The sequence below is a fragment of the Engraulis encrasicolus genome, chromosome 2 (assembly GCF_034702125.1).
Source record: "Engraulis encrasicolus isolate BLACKSEA-1 chromosome 2, IST_EnEncr_1.0, whole genome shotgun sequence".
NCBI classification, from domain to species: domain Eukaryota; kingdom Metazoa; phylum Chordata; class Actinopteri; order Clupeiformes; family Engraulidae; genus Engraulis; species Engraulis encrasicolus.
This window is the reverse complement of record NC_085858.1, coordinates 18,860,934-18,881,661: the sequence shown is the minus strand read 5'-3', so window position 1 is coordinate 18,881,661 and position 20,728 is coordinate 18,860,934. Positions and strand designations below refer to the sequence as shown.

Genomic DNA, 20,728 nt, shown 5'->3' with positions numbered 1-20,728 from the left:
ATCTGCCAGCGTAGTATTTTTTTTAAAAACAGAAAGGATTTTTGTTGTTAAGTAAAGATGAAAGTGATTTGCTTAGCCGTGATGTTGGAGAAATAAGCAGAGATCCTCTTGTCCAGTGGCGCTGCTCTGGTGGCAAGCCGGGCTGCCTACACTGCCAGCCTTTACTGTTCTCTTCCCTGTAAATCCCTGTACCCCCCCCCCCCCCCCCAACACAACTCTGCAGGGACTGTTCTAGTAAATCTGGTGTCCTAGGCGAACACCCCCTTTCCTTTTTATTATGAAATTTGCATCTGTGAACACAGCATTGTACATCTGATTGAACACAGCCGATCTAGTACATATACACTACTGTATATACTGAATGCCCTTGAATAATCATTGTCAAGGTCAATGTATTGTTTTATTTCACTTGACATTCTAATTCTGTGTGGCTTTCGGGTAGCCCCAACAAATTTGGCACCCTAGGTGACCACCTCGTCTGCCTATGTCTGGCGCCAGCTCTGCAAACCTCCCATCACATTCTCTCAGTGCACACAACACTGTCCACCCCCACCCCTTCTAGGCGTAGTCAGCGTCAGCCTGTCATCCTTTGCCCTCTCCCACCATGGTTCATGCGACCCCATGTACAATACATTAGTGCTCCCCCGAACCCTCTCTTGTCAGGCTATGTTCCAGCAGTAATCAGACTAGCCCATACAGTACAAACTAGTGCCTAGTGGGGTTTGGGTGTGTTATGTTATGAGCTGGCCTCGTCTCTCCCATGTTCTCCAAGCAGGGGGCCTAAATGACGCCGCATGTGCCAGACAACAGCAGCGCGTGTCCACTGGCCACACCACACGGAGTGACTAATGTTGCCTTCAGTGGGAGTTTAAATAGATTGACCCTACAGCTACGCAGCAGCGGCAGCACGCTGCGTGACACACAGAGGAAGATGAACGCTCCCACATGGGCATCGCTGACGCACAACTCTACACACACACACACGTACACACACAAACACACACAAACACACACAGAGTCACTCACATGCAGTTAATGAATAGTGATGCATTATGACATACTGAATGATGGTGTCAAATAGTCAACAATAACAGTCTTAGTAGAACTGGCAGAGGAAACTGGGGGAAGGCTGTTGTGATGAGCAACATAAGGTTGTCATAAGCCATTGGATGCTCACCTATAACCTGTTTTAACTGCTGCCATCTGGCAGTAGATACAGTTCTATGAAGAACAGGACAAATACACTGAAGGACAGTTTTTTATCCAGCGGCCATCACTGCACTTAATTCTGCTACCAATAGTTTTTTTTTTTTATCTACATGTAAAAAAGGCTATATTTTCAAATTATTTGTATTGTTTGATTTTTTTTTTGCCTCAATCAAGAAGGAATGCTCAATTTTGTTGTACATGTTGCAATGACAAATAAAATATATTCTCTATTCTATTATAGTCTTACTTCACTAATGATATAACCAACAGAAATGTTCCTACGTCCAAATGGAACGGAATCATAGCCCACAAAACCAGTAATTGCTGATAATAAGCAGTCAACCGGCCCGCATATATTTTATACTCAATATGTTAGATAATGCATTTGTTCAACATATTTCATCAAAACAAGATGTTGATGTGTCATGCTATCACCAGGAAAATCCATAATTACATCATCGAAGTAACAAAGGGGTATTTTGGTCGAGCAAAAATAATAGAGTGAATGAGTTGTCATTTTTGGTTGATGGGGGAGTTGGGGGGGAAAGGGGCTGATTCAGAAATGGAAGATGCCACTTTGACGCTCTGCTTCACTTAGGGCGGAGAGAAGCGCGAGCGTCAGCGATGTCAGAAGTCGAAAATAAGCGCGTGTGGAGAGACATACGGACACTGGGACGAGAGTTGGCGCTGACAGGATATGTTTCTTTAAGAATGACATCTGGAAAAGAGAAACGTTACTCTCATATTGTAGCTTGTGATTGACCTAATAGATTTTTTTTTAACTTCGTTTCTTCGTTTCTTCTTTTAGGTGCGCATCTTTTCGTCGCTTCATAGGTGCGCATCTTTTGTTGGCTTTAAATATTTCAACGTGACTTGGGGGCATTTGAAGGAAGGAGGGCAAACATGTTTGGTATGATAAAGAATTCGCTTTTTGGTGTCACCGAGGAAACCGAGTTCAAATTGCTTAGCACGGAGACAAAGGTAAGTTTTGATCTTCAGTTGTGAGGATACGCGCCCTTGGTGTACAGAAATCGTGACTATGGTAACCTGTTTTTTTTGCGCCTGACTAGGGACATAAAACCGACCTATATGATTTTTTTTAATTCCTTGTCATCATTTGCGTTATGATGTAGGCTAATTGCCATTTTAATTATAGTTAGTGAACAGAAAGTTTTCACTTGTGGTTTTCAGAGATCACTAGATCACTATTGTCCCTACTCCATGGTAAACAAATTATTTTGGTAGAAGGCTGATATATATGTGGTCAAACAGTTGATAAAGGAAATCCTACACCAATGGTTGGTATATGTCAATACAATATTTTGTTGCTTCCATCATGCATACCTTTGTGTCTTGCAAGGAAAAGAATCGACTCTTCTTAGTTTACACACTTAACTATAATGTGCTTCCTGAGCTTTTCGCAGTGACATCAGCAGTGCTACTCTACACCATGCACTGACCCCAACTCACAAAATGTGTTGCATCACAAAACAAGGTCACGTTATCCTGGAGAGAACAGAATGCATTTTTATGAGAGTCAGGCAAAGCAAACATGTACTAGGTGCATGGCACCCTGTGCATTGCAGTGATGTGTACACAACAACACTGTGGGCAAAGCTTGTAGGGAGAAAATCCCTTTGGAGCCAGTGATGTGTACTGTTAAATGAGGCAGGTCGTTATTGCCATTTCACATTGATTCAGAGAGATGTATAGATGATGACCAGTGCATCTGGTGCATTCATGCATGCACGTATGTGCACACATGTGGTAAAGGCCTGTTATGCTTGAACTTACCTTATGACATTATTACTGTATGTGAGTCACGTACACTAGACCATAGGCTGCTGAAAAGGATTGCAGGTTTTTAGTATAAGGTGTTTAACCCAGCATATGTAACAGAATGTAACAGAATTGTCAAAACTGCTAAAGGTACGGAAATATGCATAGATGGTGCAGCTGGTCTTCAACGCTGAGTTGCTCATGCTGCTCCTGTTCTTAACGGGCTGTGCTGAGGATAATTCCATATACAGGCCAAACTTATATTGAAAGTGGAAATCTGGGGTCTTAACAAGTGACTGACAACTGATTATCTGAAATCACAAACGGCCACCTGATCCCCCCCCCTTCCTCTTTTTGACCCTGCCACTTAAGTCTCTTAATTAATCATGACACTGAATGCTGATGGGCTGTCTAGCCAGTGTGCTTTGCCTCTGGTCTCCAAATGTATTTTTGAGTCTTTAAACACGTTTTATGTCTATTTTTGTGAAAGGCCAGACCTTTTTCAGCACCTGTGACAAGGCCTTTTTTCTCTCTCACACACTAAAAATCATCAGATTGTATATTTTATATTTTTGTATTATAGTTTTACTGTTCTTTCTTTACTTGTCTTTACTCTCGTGGGCATGTGTGGGTTGCTTCCAAACAACATCTCACTGTATTTATATAATGACAATAAAGCACTACTCTCTACTCTCTCCGTTTGCCAAAGGGCCCCTGTGGCTTTGGCCGCGGCAAATCAAAACTTTTACATATTCATAATTCTCTCCTCGTGACTCACTTTTCCACTTCTGGGCTTGGACACGTGCATTTAGAATAAATGCAACCCACAATGGCACGTTGCTTAAAACAAGTTTGCAAAAATTCAAGTAATTTTGTAGAAGGTTAACAATAGGTGATCAAGCGACGCCAGTGTCACCTAAAACAGGTACATCTGTTGTTTTTACCTTGATGCAAAATCTCCTCTTCTCCAGCAACAACAACACCCAGGAGAAAGTGTTTTGCGTAAGAACGAAGCCCCCTTTTAGGGGAGGGGAGACAGACAGATAGATACCTTTGAAAGAAGCGACTCAAGAAGTGAATTATTAATCGACACTCCAATATTAGCATACTCACATTAATTACATCTCGCGTCTAAGCATTCTGAAGCACTGCATAATTATCTGCATGACTTTCTGGACATCAGTGGAGTACACACACCCTAATTGTAACTCTTAGCTGAACTGTGTGCAAAGGCTATGTAATTAGGTCTGTCATTTCACATCGCATGTGACTGTATTATTATGCTCTAGAAACACATTTCAGCATGCTGTTGATCGTTATGCGCTATGAGCACCACACAAATAAACTGCACCACATAATTGCAGTGTATCATACAGGGTATGTCGCCTATATATAAATACTGCACAGCACTGGCTGTGAATTTGTGACTGTAATATTATGACGCCTCTAGAAAAAAAACGTTTCAGCATGATGGTTATGTACTATGAAGCCCACACGGAGAAAACCACACTGCATAAATATAGTTTATTTATTTATAGTGTGGATGTAGCCTGTGGTATTACTAAGAAGTCATATAGCCTATTTGTTCTGATACAAGCAGATAATAACATGTATTTTTGTATGCTAAAACAGCATGGTGAAGAGTAAGATCATGTATGGTAATAATGGAAGAGAAGTGTGGTTTAAATAGGACGACCTAGAGTATAAGGATCATATTTTATCTTCATTATCTTAATCTAATGAGGATTTAGAATCAGACAAAAACTAGCTTATAATTGTCTCGTACAGATACAAGGAGAAAACCCACTTCACTTCTACTGTACATGAGAGATGGCATCTGTAATCATGCCACAAATAATCCATTTGTCCACTACAGCCCGAGTATGCCAAGAACCCTGCTAAATAGTAATCCATGTTAGGTTAACCTTGACATAGTGATATATAATCTAATACAGGAGCTTAACTAAGTGAGAGCTGTGGGCTATCTATTAGCAGATTTACCACTCCATGCAGGTTGACCTAGCCAAGTGTATCACTGTAACATATTATTGGAATAAGCCACTGCTCATCATATTTAAAACAGTCTGGAAAAGTCAACACTAGCTGCCCATCCTATTTAGTTTATTCTTTGTCTGGGACATACGGAAACAGCTGTGTCAAACAAAACAAAAAAACCCTTGCCAATGGCTTTGTGCCCATACCTGATGACTGTTTATTTGCAATGTTAATGAATACATATTTTTCCCAGTCTGATGGGTAAACAATTCATTTATTATTTATTGGGGAGTGGTCTGCAACAGCATCTGGCTGAGCATCAGACAAATCCCTATAATTTCCCTGACAGGGAGCATTGAAATATTTTGTTCATTAACTGTTTGATGGAGATTGTGTTTTGATGCTTTCCGCTGGCTTGATAATTTTGGCTTAAACTGGAATGACACTATATCACATTATCAGTGTTCAGTGTTACCACACATTAATATAGTATTGTTATTAGTGAGTGAGTGTGTGTGTATGTGTGTGTGTGTGTGTGTGTGTGAGAGAGATTACATTACATAACTAAAGGCATCACAAGGCGTCTCATCATTATTTTCTTTGGGCTGATTAAGTTCAGCAGTGTGTGATGAACTGGGCAAGATAACAGTAATCAAATCAGTATACGTACACACGCACGCACGCACCAGGGCATGCGTTTTGGAAATCTCTTCACTTCAACCACAAATATTTTTCTTTGTAGCCTCAGTTCCACATTTAAGCCTTACATACTGTCAGTTGTTTTTATCCCACTACAGCTGCAAACCAGGACACACGCCGTCTAATTTTGTCCCTGGCTCTTTTGTGTTTCTGAGAAAGAAAAGGCTGCACAGTCTGTTCTTTGTAGTCTGTGTGCATCCCGCCAGTGTAGTGAATCATGCCCCCGTGTCCTCCTGCCCTCCTTCCCTTCTCAGGACGGGGTCAGCTATGAGGTGCGCCGCTATGACAACGCAAAGTACGCCGTGGTCAGCTCTGAGGGACGGACGTTCGACCAGGCGTCAGGTGAACTGGTGAGGAAACTCCTCATGTACATCGGAGGCAGCAATGAGCCAGGTGAGGCAACCACGGTAAACACAGCCATGACAAACACAATCACAATCGCAGACCTATTGACGCCTAAAGCAACCACAACAACCACAACTGCAGCTACAAACACAGACCTACTGACCCCTAAAAGCAAGGGGACTGGGTTCTTGCTAATACGCGGACTCCCGCCCCCCCTTCCCATCACTTGCGTGCTTGTGGCCTCGTGATAACGTCACTGATGACAGAAATATATTTCAATATCTCACAAAAGAGCAATTCTAATGTAATGTTCTCATTTGCAATCGGGGTGGTAAATGAAGAATAGTCCCCCAAAGGTTGTTTTGGCAAGGCTTGCAGCAGGGAAACTGCATTGTGTTCTCCACTGAGGCAGGGCATCAGCATAAAGTGAGTCCGCAAGCACAGGCCGAGGATGGAAGTCCGCATATTGAAAAGAACCCACTACCAGACTGTTGAGAAAATGTGACGCATAACAGGTGCAGAAGAGTGGAGGCAGGGAATGTAGAGGCACGCTCCAGGGAATGTGGAGGCAGTCAAAGTGTTTCTGGTAAGACTTTTCAAATTAAGACGGCTTTCAGATTTGAATTCCTGTCGCTGAAAAACTTTCGCAGTCAAAGGATTCTCAGTGATAAGGGTGCTTTGAGTAGCCTGCGTCTTTCTATTTCCGGCTCTGTTGATTGTAAAATAACAGGATATGTGGAGGTGCTTGCCTTGACTGATGAACCCACTACATCTCTGTAAAGTTCTACTGTTGTACAAGAGGCATACTTTTTTAGCAAAGTTTCTAGGCAACAGTGATTGACTCCTCATGCTCTGAAGAGATGACCCTGTTAAGTTGTCTGACGCTAATTTAAATACGGACTTAAAAAAGCGTGTTAACAAAAATTTGTGAGAGAAAGTGCCAGAAACAACAACATCTGTTAAGTCATGTTGCCAGGCAACACTGCCTGATATGTCATTATCATCTTCACACACAAAAAAAACATTTTTGTATAGCGGTCCATTAAAGAACCCCCACCCACCCACAGAAAACATGCTGTGTCTGTGCTGTTTTCTAGGGGAGGCGATGGGAAACACAGCGCCAGTTCTCATCACAGTCTTCCCCCGGGACGATGGCGCGATGATGCGACGCCTGATCGTTGCTGTTCGCATTCCCAACCGCTACCAGATCTGCCCACCGACGCCTACTGACAGCACCATCAGAATCGAGGACCGGCCAGGCATGACTGTTTATTCACTGTAGGTGTCTCACCCATCTGCAAAAAACTCTTATAATTTAATAAACGTGATGGGACTGTTATCCCTGTAGGGCAATTTTTGTTGAACAGTTGGATGATTTTGACAGTTGTGGGTTTGTTTTTCTTCTCTTTTTGTTGTCCCAATGGTGCAGTGGGTTTGGAGGCTTTGCCGGAGAGACGGAGTATCGTGCAGAAGCTTTGCGCTTGACACGCACACTCGGGGAGACCGCCCCTTACCAACGTAAGCAGTACTTTTGCGTGAGCTACGATCCGCCGCTCAAGCCCTATGGGCGACGAAACGAAGTCTGGTTCGTCCAGGAAGAACCTTGAGGAATCAGGAACTTGCTGACTGCTGGTGTACACATGGAGTAGGGATGAACTACTCGGACATCTGTGACACTGATGAAGAGGGCCAAGGGTTTTAATTGGGAAATTGGTGTGAATAGCTAATTTAACTTTAGGTAGCATAATTAATTCCACACTGGGTGTGTGCAATACATCATCACATACTTGACTTTATTTCAGCAAAACATAATTAGATGAAAGAATAAGTGTTACTTACAATACTGGGTTAGACATTTATGTTTCAACTAGTGCAATAGGAGGATGGTGGACTTGGGGCTGAAATTTAAGTTGCATTAGATCCTGATAACCATCATCTGCCTACACCACAATGCATTAAAGTGTGCAAGATCTAAGGACTAAGTCCTGCTAGAATATACACCATTCCCCATCATGACAACTTGGTACTATGAATTTATGAGAAACTTTTTTTCCCATGGCATTTTACTTTTAATAGATGTTCAATAATTGAGCCATACAAATGTTGCACAAATTACAGCAAAGTCTTGTGAACAGAATTGGAAGAAAACCCTGACTATTAGTAATTGTATATTCAGTGGACACTTGCGTGAGTTCCTTTTATTCATTGACATTCCCATGTTTGGCACTCTTGAAAGGCTATTGTTGGTTAGGTATGAAATATTTGTATTGGCTCGGTCAGACGTTGCCGCAAGCACAAGTATCAAGGATTTGCAGACATTATGTGTAGATGATGTAGGAAAATGTTTGAAATCATCAATGCCTTCAATTCGGTGTGAATTAGGGCATTTGAAAAAAAATCCCTTTTAAACTTCATTCCTCTTCAGATACTGTATTTATCTCAAACACTGTTTGCGATTAGTAGGTCTGGTAAGTGAATTATGTATTATTTTATTTATTGTTGGGGCAGAACAGGGGGAGCAGTAGATAGTCCTACATTTTTTTTTTTTTGGTAGAGGACATGTCTGGTTCATATCTCAGTGACTCCACAACTATCCAGGAGGCAGGTGTGCTGTGTTAGTGGCTAGTAGTTTTGGTGTGCCTGTCTCTTTTGACCTGTAAAATGTACTAGTCAAACGTAGATGATCTACACTCACAGTGTTTCTAGAAACCACTTTCGAGTAGCTCTTGACTTCCATGGTGTGATATTCTGTGACAATAGGTTAGTGAGTAGGACATGTTGGTTAACAATGGGTTGAATATCATCTGGTAATAAACGTGTTATTCAGAATAGTGTGTATTGGTTTTGTTAGTGTCAGTGATAATAATAATAATCATGCATCTTCAGACACATCAGAATGACTTTCAATATACATTTATTAGTTATTATTTAATTGTAGAAATATTGATCAGTTTTAGATTTTAAAAATAAAAGAATAAAGAATTTACAAACACACAAAATCTAGTCAAACAGCGTATGATAAATACACTTCATCTTTCCAAACATAATACATTTCCCAAGTCCTGTCACACTGATGAGATGATTCTAATCTCCCTGTAAGATGGCCAGGGGGCTTTTAATCTGCCAAGTCGGCCACTGCTCTGGTTCAATTATGCATCAACACCTGCAGTTCACGAGGGAGGCTGCCTTGAAACGAGACACAACCACAATCTAGAAAGATGCATGCATGTAGGGGGTGTGCACTGCGGTATGTTCAGTGTGTGTGTGTGTGTGTGTGTGTGTGCTCTGTGCGATTGTATGCATGTGTGAGTGTGAAACTCGACTCTTGTAATTACACAAAGAGTGAGGCTGGAATTTCTAAGGAGGCTGGAGGTTGTGGCTATGGCTTGAACATGAGGCAGAGGTCAGGGGGACAAACCTGATATGGTCAAATCACCATGATTTACTCAGCGGAAGAGTGGGGAGTGCCCTGTAATGCCACCTCACTACTCTCAAATCACAACCACCTCAATCTTGCGGTCATATCTAGCTCACACGATGGGCCTTTTTCTCAAGACGTCAGACGCCTTCGCTTCAATGCATCTGAAGCAAGTACAATGGCTCTTCTTTTGAAACTTGGTTGTCGGTAGACCGGAGTTTATTCTCTCGACCTCTGTTGTAAATGTATTCTATTGCAACAGTTGGGGACAATACAAATGTCTGCAAACACTAATATTTAATTAGCTCTGAGTACGCCGAACTGCTCCGAGTTTGTGTTGTTTCGGAACCCTGATCTGAGTATCCGTTCTATTGCACTTTCCCGAGGCGGAGGTTGGAGTTTCCGACATCAGAGTTTCAAAAGAGTGAGCCCTAAGTTGCCATGGTTTTCTATGGTCCCGATCTTTGCCTGAAACCGGCAGTTGTTAATATCTGCTTTGCTTCAAAAACAGAGCAAGCCTGGCGTCATTGCGAAAAAGGCGGATCACCAAGGCAACAAAAATATAATACAAAGCAAATGAAAAAAAAAAAAAACATAAAAGGCTGACGTGCATTACCATGCCAATTGAGCGATCCCTGGCATACAGAAATAAGACTTTGATTATATCCCTAAACCCCATAGCACACGTTGGGGGGATTCGTCCACCTCAGCCACTTAAACCATGTAAAAAACCACCTCTATGCAATCTCTGGTAAAAGTGACATTATTTTTTTTTAAATCTGGATGTTTAAAAACTCTTCATTAAACATTGTTCAGAAAATAATTATGCAAATAGGTCATATGAGAAATAAACTCCATATGACATCATTGGCTCTCACACAAATGGTCAATACACAAAATACTTTCTTGCCTGTACAATCCTATCGCTGTTCTCTACTGTAAGGTTCCCAACATATGAGGTTGCAAAAGTCAAGTTGTTGTTCTCCTCTCAAAATATCCAATATTCCAATTTGAGAAAAAGACAACAAGTTCAGTCAGCTACTGAATGCACAACTTGGTTACCTATCGGAGTTATAACATGTTTATATAAAAAAGGTAACACCATTTCAAAAGGAGCAGAGAAAAATAGGAAAAGTGAGAGTCAAGAAGTTATTGAATGTAACCCAGTCCAGACACTGCAAATATGATGGCTCATCTCTTCTCAACTAGCCTTTACCTTTTTTTTCCTAGTCAGCATGGTTGGTCACAAGTGAAGCTCACAGTATGTGGCTCAGTATTATGAAAATAGTAATAACAATAATGTGTAGTTCAATCAAAATGAATGTATTGCAACTGAAAGCACTGCAAGTGGTGGTTGTATGGTTACGTCTCAGTTGTTCTTCTTCTCAGGGTAGCCACCGGGGTAAGGAGCGTATGGAGGAGGCTGCTCCTGAAAGAAACACAGAGACGTAGAGGTAGAACATTAGACTAGAGGTGACAAGACAATAGGGCTGGGCGGTTTACGGTTAAAAAACCGTGATCTCGGTTTCACCTACACAAGGTTCTCTTTTTGATGAGAGACGGTTTTGTTGTTGTTGTTCATACTAGGCTATGTGCGTGAACTTCATACTTCGTGTCACACTTCATTTCAACTCCAAGTCCACTGTTGTTTTTCTACTAGGAAATGTCAACACAATTTAAGATGTTGATTGAAGCAATACAAATAATTGGTTAATCACTCTAAAGAAGCTGGTGAGAGTGAAGCATAGCCTAATGAAGAACCCACATGGCATGGATGAATCATGATGAACATTTAAATCAACATAGCTTACATTTGATCTCACAAAGTTAAATAAAAGGCTATTTTAATAGGTTACAACAGTTCTCAGATACTTAGCTGTATTTCATTACCATCCCAGCTGTGTGTGCAGGACTGCTGTTAAGGCTGCGTTTGAGTTTTGCCATTGAGGCTAATTTAGCTTAGCTTGCAAAATGCAATGGGCAGACAAGATACATTGCTACATTGCTGTTTGAAATGATTTGGGAGCAAAATATGAGCGAAATACATCGCCATATGACACAAACTACCTGACAAAATACATTCTACGTTATATTTGGCCTTTAATTCAAAGAAAATATCCACACAATGTCAAGTAAATCCGTTTGTTTCTCTTGTGTCTCTTCAGTCTGTTCCATTTCTGTCCCACTGTGTTTACTCGCTAGTCATGCGCTGCGCAAGGCAACATGCGGTCGTAGTGATCAATGTTGCCAGGTGTACAACGAGAATTAAGCAAGTAGTGTTGCCAGGTGTAGAACAAATATGCAGTTTTGGGCTGTCTTGGGGAAAAAAAGCCAAAAACAGCTGCTTATAATAATTTATTAACCCTTTTTACTTGAAAGGGAACTTAAAGTCTTGGGTAGGGAAATATAAACTATAAAATATAAAAATATTGAAATGAAAAAGTGATCAAATAAAAATGGAGATTAATTTAAATTCATGATTGTATCTCATTTTTAAATTTAATTTCAGTTTTTTTTTCGTCCGAAAGATTAAGATTTGGGGGGAAATCGCCGCTTATCAAAAAACCGTGCAGAAAACCGTGATGTCAATTTTCATCAAGAAAACCGTGATGCTCATTTTTTCCAAAACCGCCCAGCCCTACAAGACAATTTGCGACAGCACTGGCAAACTGAAAGTGCAGCCTCCATCTTGTGTAGGTAGTGTAGGTGTTCTTCAGTCAATGCAAATCAATGGAGAACACGGCCACTTCTGTCAAAGGCTGAATATCTTCTTAAAACACGATAAAATACTAATATGAATATTTTCAAATCAGTTTATATTAATTATGTACATATTTAGCAAGCAACACACTTCAACTATTGTGCTTGTAAAGTGTGTGTTGATGGAAATTTTCACATTATTAAGCCATTTTTTGACACAGGTGAGCCCCTTTCCAGCCTGGTCCTGACCATCCCATAATACTACAATTTCATTTTGTATTCATGGTCTGGAGGTTGTTTGATCTGACGCGATTGCAGGAAGCGGGAAGTTTGCACTCAGTTCTGGCTTGAACTGATTGGGCAGCTCTCACCCAATCGCCGACAGTTACTCAACAACAACATAGCGCAGGCGTTTACGTCATGGTCATGAGCGTCCTCCCCCTTTCGCCTCCACCAACCTGTCTCTTCTCTTTCTGGGGAGGGTTGGCCGGCAAAATCCTACTGCTCAACATCGCTCCACAGAAAACAGTTGGCAAACGTAGTATGGAGCCAAGTCGTTTGGCGGAAGTACGTAGGATGGCGCGCGAGGCTAGCCCCTTCCCCATTCATTTATATTTCTCAGGTCAATCTGGGTAATTTCACGTGAAATCAGACACTTTGGGACCCGACCGACACAGATTTCAATCATGCTTGGTGTCCCTTTTTAGTAGCAAAGGTTTACATATGAGGGTAGGACACTATACATTCAGCCTTGATTATATCAGTCAGTGTTAGACACAAAAAGCTGTCTGTGGTGTTGTTTGAAAGCTCTTTTCTGGCTCTACAAATTACATAATCAGCTTGGAATAAAACAACCCTCAGATTATGATAAATTGAAAAATTAAAAATTGAATATCTAATCAGCTCATATTTTAAAATGGCCAGTTCCTTGTCTAAACGTAGCCTGCAATGTAGCATTTTGGGGTGCTACCTTGCTACTAAAAAGGCATACCAAGTATGATTGGAATCTGTGTCGGTCGGGTCCCAAAGTGGACCCACCTCCAAATAATTGCAGGTGATGGCAATAATGGCAGGATTGCTGTGAAAAAGAGGGCAGGGTCACCTCTAGTCTAATGTTCTACCTCTTTGCACAGAGACTTTCATCAGAGACTTTTGATAAGGAGTTTCTTCCGGAATCACTATGACGTAAAGGTTCTAAGCTGCCATCATATGGCTGCCATGCCCCTTTAGGAGACTAGATGAGGATTAAAATGCATAGAGTTCAATGGGAAAGTCACACCCATTTAGGAGACGGCAACTGATCCCACACTTTGTTGCATTGCTGAGTGCTGACGTGTGAAAGGCTTTATCTTGGTCACCATATTTAGAGGCTTTTGCTGTCATCAGGTGCAACAGTGAGGTATGGTGGCCAACACTGGCACTGCAGTGCAGTCACATAAGCAACCAATTCCCCCTTTATTTGGCTTGAGGCAAAATACAACATTTAAACAGGAACAGAAAGGACAGGCTCTTAAATGCTGTCTCACAATCCAAATATTATATTACTATGCTATTACTGTGAGTGAAATTTGCAATTTAACTACACATAATCGGTGCTGAATCATCAGAGCCAATTTCAGTTAATTGCGTAACATTTTGTATATGCAACACCTTTTAACTGAAAGTGAAAGTTACAAATACTGGTATAAAAAGGGGAGGTCTGATATGAATGGACACTCCATAGAGCAGAAAAGACTGCACTCTCCTGCTTATTCTCTTTACTAAATAATGTAATTTCTTCTGGATCAATAAAGGTTCTTCACTACTCTACCAGGGCTCTAAATCAACACCAGCCAACCGGCCAAATGCTGGTGAAATTTCGGTTTGGCTGGTAGAAAAGACCATATTACTAGCCACTTTGACCCATTAGGGAGTGTGTGTTTTTCGGCCTGAAGCTGTCCTCAGTGTCACTTTCGTTTGGACACGCACCCATCGACCGCAACAACTATTTTCCTGAGTTTGAGCGCAACTACAATCAAACCTTATGAAAGGACACTCACCATAGGCATGTAGACATTATGGGGGTTGTTTGGGTTGTAATATGCACTTCCTGCAGCCTCTGCAGCCTTTGCGTTACCTAAGAAACAGAAGAGAACAAAAAAAAAAAGAGTGAAATTAAAAACCTTATCTAACTAGTAGCCATACGCTTAAATAGTGTTGCACACGCAGTTGTACAAAACACAATAGCGCGACTTATCTTTTTTTTTTTACGTAGACCAGACAGCCACATCAAAACATAACTTTGTTCAGGGTAATCACAAGGTCATAACACAGATAAATGAATTACTATTAATATGGCTGTGATGTTTATCATCAATGTCTTATGCATCACAGAAGGATTAGTTGAATGAAATCTGCTACGCCCTCTGTTTAGAGGGGACATGGAATGTTATTGGTCACTGGTCTGCATTGTGCTGCACCGCGGCGCTGGTGAGAGGGTGGTAAGGGGGGGGGTTGCAGGGTGATGCTGATGTCTGGCGATATTTTGCTTGCATGTATGCCAGTGTGGTTGTCCTTTTAAATTTGACAAGTAGCCCTTTTGACACCGGCCCTCCTTCCTCACTGCCTGGCCTGTGCCATGGCATTCACTCAGACACTGACAGATGCAATCAGACAGATGCGTTGAGGCAGATACAATGAGCGAGAGAGAAAGAGAGAGATAGAAAGAGAGAGAAACAGGGACAGACAGAAAATAGAAAGATAGACACAAGGAAAGAAAAACAGAGGGAAAGACAGCGACAAAGAAAGAGAAAAAAAAACAGATGGAGAGAGAGTGAGAAACCCAGAAAGAGAGAGAGAGAGAGAGAAAGAGAGAGAGAGAGACAGAGAGAGCGAGAGAGAGAGGATAACAAAGGATAAACAAAGCACAACGACTACAGGAACACAAACAGAAAAGAACAAAAGACAGACAGAGAAAGACAGAGGGAGGGAGCAAGAGCGAAAGTCAAAGTGAAAAAAAAAGAGAGGCATTATGGACACAGGGCAGTGAAGGAGAGACGTAGAGACATACAGACCTGCAGGGGGGGCGGAGGGGGCCCAGTTGTGGGGCGGGCCAGGATAAGGTGGAGGGGGTGCCATGTATGCCGGGGCAGATGGGTACATTCCTGCAAAAGCACATTTACACACGCATCACTGAGCCAGCAGGGGACATCAGCCCTCATAATGAAACAAACAAAAGACACCTACAACCGCAAACTCATGTTGTCGTGATCTAACTCCTAACACAGAGAACTTTGACTTTGACATGTCACCACATCACTATTGTAACTTGTTAATACACGTAACTTTAACCCTTTGACATCATTCAATAGAAAACGGCACTATAGCAATGTTTACAGTATAAATCCCACGTACCAGCTGCGGGATATGGGTAGCCCATGTTGGCAGGGGGTGGAGCGGCGCCGGGGTGGAAGCCATTCTGCTGGGGCGGGGGTGCATAAGGGTAGCCCATGGGCATGGGTGGGGGCCCGTAGCCATTCATGCCTCCAGGTGAAGGGTAGCCAAATGAGGCCCCGCCATTTTGGGCAGGAGGGGCACGGGATGCTGTAAAAGTGCATAATTTGAACAATTTAATGAGAAATAAAATTGGTGTGTGTGTAAGTGTGACCAAAACACATGTACTGGACAATAGTTTCTGATGCTTTTTTCCATTACATTACACTCAGCTGACTCTTTATTTACAGGGTATTGGTTACAGTCGCTGGAGTAGTATGGGCCTAGGTGCCTTGCTTAAGGGCACCTCAACCATGGGAGTGGACGGGTGGGATTTTAACCCGCAACCCTTTAAGCCCATCTCCTTAACCAGTAGGCCGCGACTGTCCACTAGTGTGTGCCTCAAAACTGAAACTTGAGCGGGTCTCACCATTCGTAGCCAGTTTGAAGAGGTGCTGACCCAACTCAATGGCTCCACCACTGGGGAAAGACATCTTGAAGTCTGCCTTGCCCTCCCAGCCACCTAATTTGAAAAGACATTAAAAAGACATGTAAAGAAGATGTATAGCACATACTGCAAGATCTGTTAAACTGAACCAAGGTGGACTTAAGGGTATTGGTATGGTATTAATTATACCTCTACATTATGTTAATATTTGAAATGTTCCTCTAATGACAGCTAGCAATGGTTATGTGAAGAGAGAAGTACCGTATTCATTTCCTTATATTTAGGTCACTAGCAATGTTCCTGACAATGTGATGTGTGACTTCTTAGAGTTGTTTGGACATTAATTTCCAGAGGTGTCAAAAGTAAAAGTAAAAGTACTTTTGTGGTGTAATTACAACACTAGCAAATGACATTACATAGCTGTTACACCATTTACACCATTGTACCTAATGAGATAGATAGACTGTGTTGTTACTGAAACACTGAAAACCTAACAAGGACCCACCACAAACTTGATCCAACCAGTGCAGAGTTAGCTGATCACAAGACAAGTGCACATGTATACTGGTTACTCAGATAAGTTACTTGTGTTGGAAGGAAACAGTGTTTCTTTTTTTTTTTACTTTTACTTTTGACACCTCTGTTAATTTCATTAGGGCTAGGCGGTTCTGGAAAAAAATGTGCATCCTGGTTTTGTTGATGAAAATTATTATCACGGTTCTCTGCACGATTTATTTTTCATAAGCGGCGATTTTCCCTCACATCTCAATGTTTCTGAAGAAAAGACTGAAATTAAATTTAAAAATGAGATAAAATCCTGAATTTTAATTAATCTCCATTTCTATTTTATTCACTTTTTTGGAAAAAAAAAACCTAAAAAAAAGCCCTCTCATCAAAAAGTGAACCTTGTGTAGGTGAAAACCGTTATCACGTTTTTTTAACGGTATACCGCCCAGCCATGAATTTCATTGAAATATTCAGTGCAGAATATGCTTAAGACTGGATTCATTATTCAACCGGCTAAGTCCCTGTTATAAATTGGTTGCAATAAGAATGGCAAGACCCATTACTAAAGGCCCTGTGTAATGTCATAGTAGTGTAGTACTATGGTATTAAAATCTTTTAAATGACCATTACAGCGTTTCACTGCTGGGACGGTGTGTATTTAGGGGCTAGGATGGGTACAAAGGCTCCAAACTACTGCAATTGCTGTGTGTTTGTCAAGGTCCGGCAGGGTCATATTGCTTGGGAACGAATGATCAACCTGCTGTTCAAGTTCTGCTATTTTGTGGTCTGGCATGTGCTTTCAGTGCATTGTCCCAAAACACACATACAGACAAGAAACAGACAGACACACATGCCATTCCAGCTCACCCACACTTGCTACCATAGCCACAGCAACCTTTATAACACTAGTTTGTGCTTTAAGACACACACACACACAGCCCTTCTGTATTTACAATACAGTCTGAGGGCTTACTGCTGTCTCTGGCTTAATTCTCGAAACATATAGCCAAAGCATGTGGCAAGAAGTGAGACATGACCCATTCCTCAACCAAATGTGGTCAATGTTGGACAGACTGGAAATGTTATGTTCAGTTAGAATGTCAGCGTTTAAAACAGCTGCCCAAAGTCACTCAAAAAAAAAAACAAGATGGTGTAAGACGTTATGTAATAAAGAGCAAAAGCATGGAGTAGCACTGGGCAACAGTTATTTGCAATCAATGGCTCTTGTTCAATGAAAAAAAAATCCCAAACGTGTGTGCCTTTGTGGACAATCTTGGCATAGTCATGAATGAAAAGCCGGGTTCATGTACAGTAACTTCTTGATGCATAACATTGTATATAACATAAATGGGATTACACGGTTTGTGTGTGTTTGTGTGTTTCCAAAGAGTGCTTCCATACCTCCAGGTTCTGCGTGAAGTGTTCCCTTGATGTAATTTGCGGCGAACACCGGCTGTTCAATACTGCAGCCCTTCATCAGGTAATAGGGGAACATGACTGAGCCAAGAACGTCCTTGGTGCTGTTGGAAACAAACAGCATCTACACAAAGGGAATAGAAATCATAACAAAAGCAGTGAAAAACAAAGAACTGGAGAACTCCTACTCAGCAAGGACCAAAGACACATTATTTTCTTGGAACAGTTTCACATCCAGCCCAGATTCTTCACAAGGCCCAAAATGCTTTTCTAAACTGAAGAGAGGAAGTAATAAACCTGTCTGAGCAAATTACCCTGTATGGCGTGAGGTAGACTGAACCTTTCTTGGTTCCCCTCAGTAAATCCGTCTTGGTGGTGACATCACTGAAGGAAAGTTCCACATTTTTGCACTCCCTCAGGACACTGAGAAATAAACAAACAGACAAAAAAGTTGAAGTACAGTACTTTCGAAATGTGTTTTCAACACAGGATATTTCAAGAACATGATTAGGTCTAGCAGCAAATCATTGTTCTTGTATACAGGCCATACATGGACCCAGGCACTGATCAGCACACCTGCATCATCTCAAAAAGCTGAGATGTGTGAGGCATCATAAAAATTATAACTACGAACATGACTGTTACCTGTATTAAGGAAACCTAGAAAGAAATGCCTCAAGAAGCATTGGTTAAGTCTTCCATATGCCTGTAATCTTCATTCTTTGCACTGCCAAAACCGTAAAGGAAAAATTGTTACTGTGTGACCCCCGCCACCCATGTCAAACTGCTGCCTTCAGTTCAGGCAGGGTTGTCAAGTCCCACCCATCTGGAGTGACACTCACTCATTCAGCTATAAGCTCACACTCAACCAATCAATTTCACTCTAGATATTTTTTCTTTCTGTTTCTAGATAATTATTCTTTCTGTTCACTCATGTAATCATTTTAAATCCTGATTGAGCCACAGCTGGGAATTGGTGATACCATTATGAAGCATCAGATGTAATCCATCTGCTTTTTTCCCAGAGAATCAATATAGTCTGTACATATTTGTGAGATAAAAGAAAATGTCACAAGAGGTCAAATGAAACACTGCTTCGGTGTGTTCTATTTACTTCCTTGCACTGCTGAGAGATTACAACATATGCCATATCAAGGTGAGAGAGAGAGAGACCACACCCCCCCAACCCCCACCGGAATCTCACTCCTTTTGGAAAAGTTGTCAACCCTGCTTCAGGTGGCCATCACAGATATATGCTATGTGTGACCATTTCCTCTCTGCGTGTGGACTACCAAATTCACAATAAGTAACATTCTTTTTCTTTCTCAATCTCATCTCAGTCTTCCCCTCACCACCTGGTGAGTAGTGGGGGGTAGATCATGGCTCAGTAGCAAACCAGGTTAAGTTAACTTTCAGGTAGTGGTAAATGATCTAATGGAAAAGCCTGGAGTCCTCACTTTCTTAACTAAATGATAACTGTGGCTGTAGGCGATATATTAGTAGTTTTAACATTTGCTGTAGGTTAATTTAGACAGGTTTATCACTTATGCATGTTCTTGGAATATCCCCTGTTGTGTAATGGATCATCCTCATCTTGTTTCTTATCGGATATTTTGCACTGCGCCACAGGTAGAGCGCAGGCAGGGTATTCAATTAACAATGAAGCACATATTGCCAATACTTGCAAATGCGGAGGACAAGTGTCACGAGGTTTAAACGTAATACAAAATACATTGTTGTGAATATTTTTTACATCTAGCCAAACTGACAGATGAAAAAAAACTGTCTTCCTGCATTTGTTTTCAGTAGTCTTTCAGCCAATGAAGCAAAGTCTTGTTGGTTGAAACGTCACGTGACACCGGCAAAGACCAATGAGGTAAACCGATGTATTCACCCCGGCCGTAAACAAAGCTAACTTACACTAGCAGCTAATATTGGGAAATAATTACCTAGGCTACGATCAATTACAATATCAATTTGTTGTCAGTAACGGAAATAAACATGTCCACTATTGCAACATGTTCAAACAATGTCCACTCTATGTGGGCACTAGCTGTAGTATTAGTTTTACCCGGGGCGATAATCAAACGACACTGTCTCACAACGTTTGGTTATATAATCTGGTTTTATAATGTTGCAACGGTCACATTACATGCAACAACATCTTAAAGTGAACATATCCGTCATGTTAAACCATATTTGGCCGCCAACGACATGTTAACATTGTTACATACACGGACACAGCTAGCAAACATCGCCTAGCTCTAGCTAGATCGAGACAAATACAGCTGGCGTTGAAGACTTGCCAAGCAACACGACACGCTGTAAAACACAAATTACTTTACCTTTCGCCGTTACTAATCAACACGCCTCCGTTTTGAGCATGATTTCGATTCAGGGACATGATTAAAACCCTCTATTTGCCAGATAATGCCTTGCCGTCGGTATGTTCACTTCACTGTCTGTCAAATAATCTGAACGCCCTACATTCGCCTGCCTAATCCCGTTACGTCACAGCTGTGTAATCATTTCCATCTCGTGACTCGCCTTGACAGCACAGTCGACTAGAAACAAATGGCACATTGTAAACTTTCAAAACAGTGATGAGCAACACGGACAAACTTTTCCTCAAGATCAAGATACAGCCACTTTCAGAAGCTTCGCTTTAAAATTATAATAGTATCAGATTCTTTAAGTGTATCTTACTCTCTCTGGTTTTCCATGGAATGGTGTTTTCTTCT

The 20,728-nt window shown here is 41.4% G+C and overlaps 2 protein-coding genes across 2 annotated transcripts; one reads left to right on the top strand and one right to left on the bottom strand.

The window, feature by feature from the left end:
- The first annotated feature begins 1,876 nt into the window (after window positions 1-1,876).
- Window positions 1,877-10,217, top strand: LOC134469826 (heme-binding protein 1-like). The gene is made up of 4 exons (XM_063223859.1): window positions 1,877-2,190; window positions 5,937-6,075; window positions 7,125-7,305; window positions 7,457-10,217. The coding sequence occupies exons 1-4, from the start codon at window positions 2,113-2,115 to the stop codon at window positions 7,632-7,634; spliced, it is 576 nt and encodes a 191-aa protein (XP_063079929.1). The 5' UTR covers window positions 1,877-2,112; the 3' UTR covers window positions 7,635-10,217.
- Window positions 8,925-20,515, bottom strand: wbp2nl (WBP2 N-terminal like). The gene is made up of 8 exons (XM_063223851.1): window positions 20,333-20,515; window positions 18,302-18,410; window positions 17,973-18,111; window positions 16,047-16,139; window positions 15,539-15,727; window positions 15,199-15,288; window positions 14,185-14,261; window positions 8,925-10,874 (listed from the first exon to the last, which is right to left on the bottom strand). The coding sequence occupies exons 1-8, from the start codon at window positions 20,389-20,391 to the stop codon at window positions 10,815-10,817; spliced, it is 816 nt and encodes a 271-aa protein (XP_063079921.1). The 5' UTR covers window positions 20,392-20,515; the 3' UTR covers window positions 8,925-10,814.
- Window positions 20,516-20,728: the final 213 nt, after the last annotated feature.

Coding starts and splice junctions, on each gene's coding strand:
- LOC134469826 (XM_063223859.1), top strand. CDS start 2,113: ATGTTTGGTATGATAAAGAATTCGCTTTTTGGTGTCACCGAGGAAACC. Junction 2,191..5,936: donor TGCTTAGCACGGAGACAAAG/GTAAGTTTTGAT, acceptor TTCCCTTCTCAG/GACGGGGTCAGCTATGAGGT. Junction 7,306..7,456: donor GGCATGACTGTTTATTCACT/GTAGGTGTCTCA, acceptor CCAATGGTGCAG/TGGGTTTGGAGGCTTTGCCG.
- wbp2nl (XM_063223851.1), bottom strand. CDS start 20,391: ATGTCCCTGAATCGAAATCATGCTCAAAACGGAGGCGTGTTGATTAGT. Junction 18,112..18,301: donor TCTACCTCACGCCATACAGG/GTAATTTGCTCA, acceptor CCCTTTGTGTAG/ATGCTGTTTGTTTCCAACAG. Junction 10,875..14,184: donor ATAATGTCTACATGCCTATG/GTGAGTGTCCTT, acceptor TGTTTCTTTCAG/GAGCAGCCTCCTCCATACGC.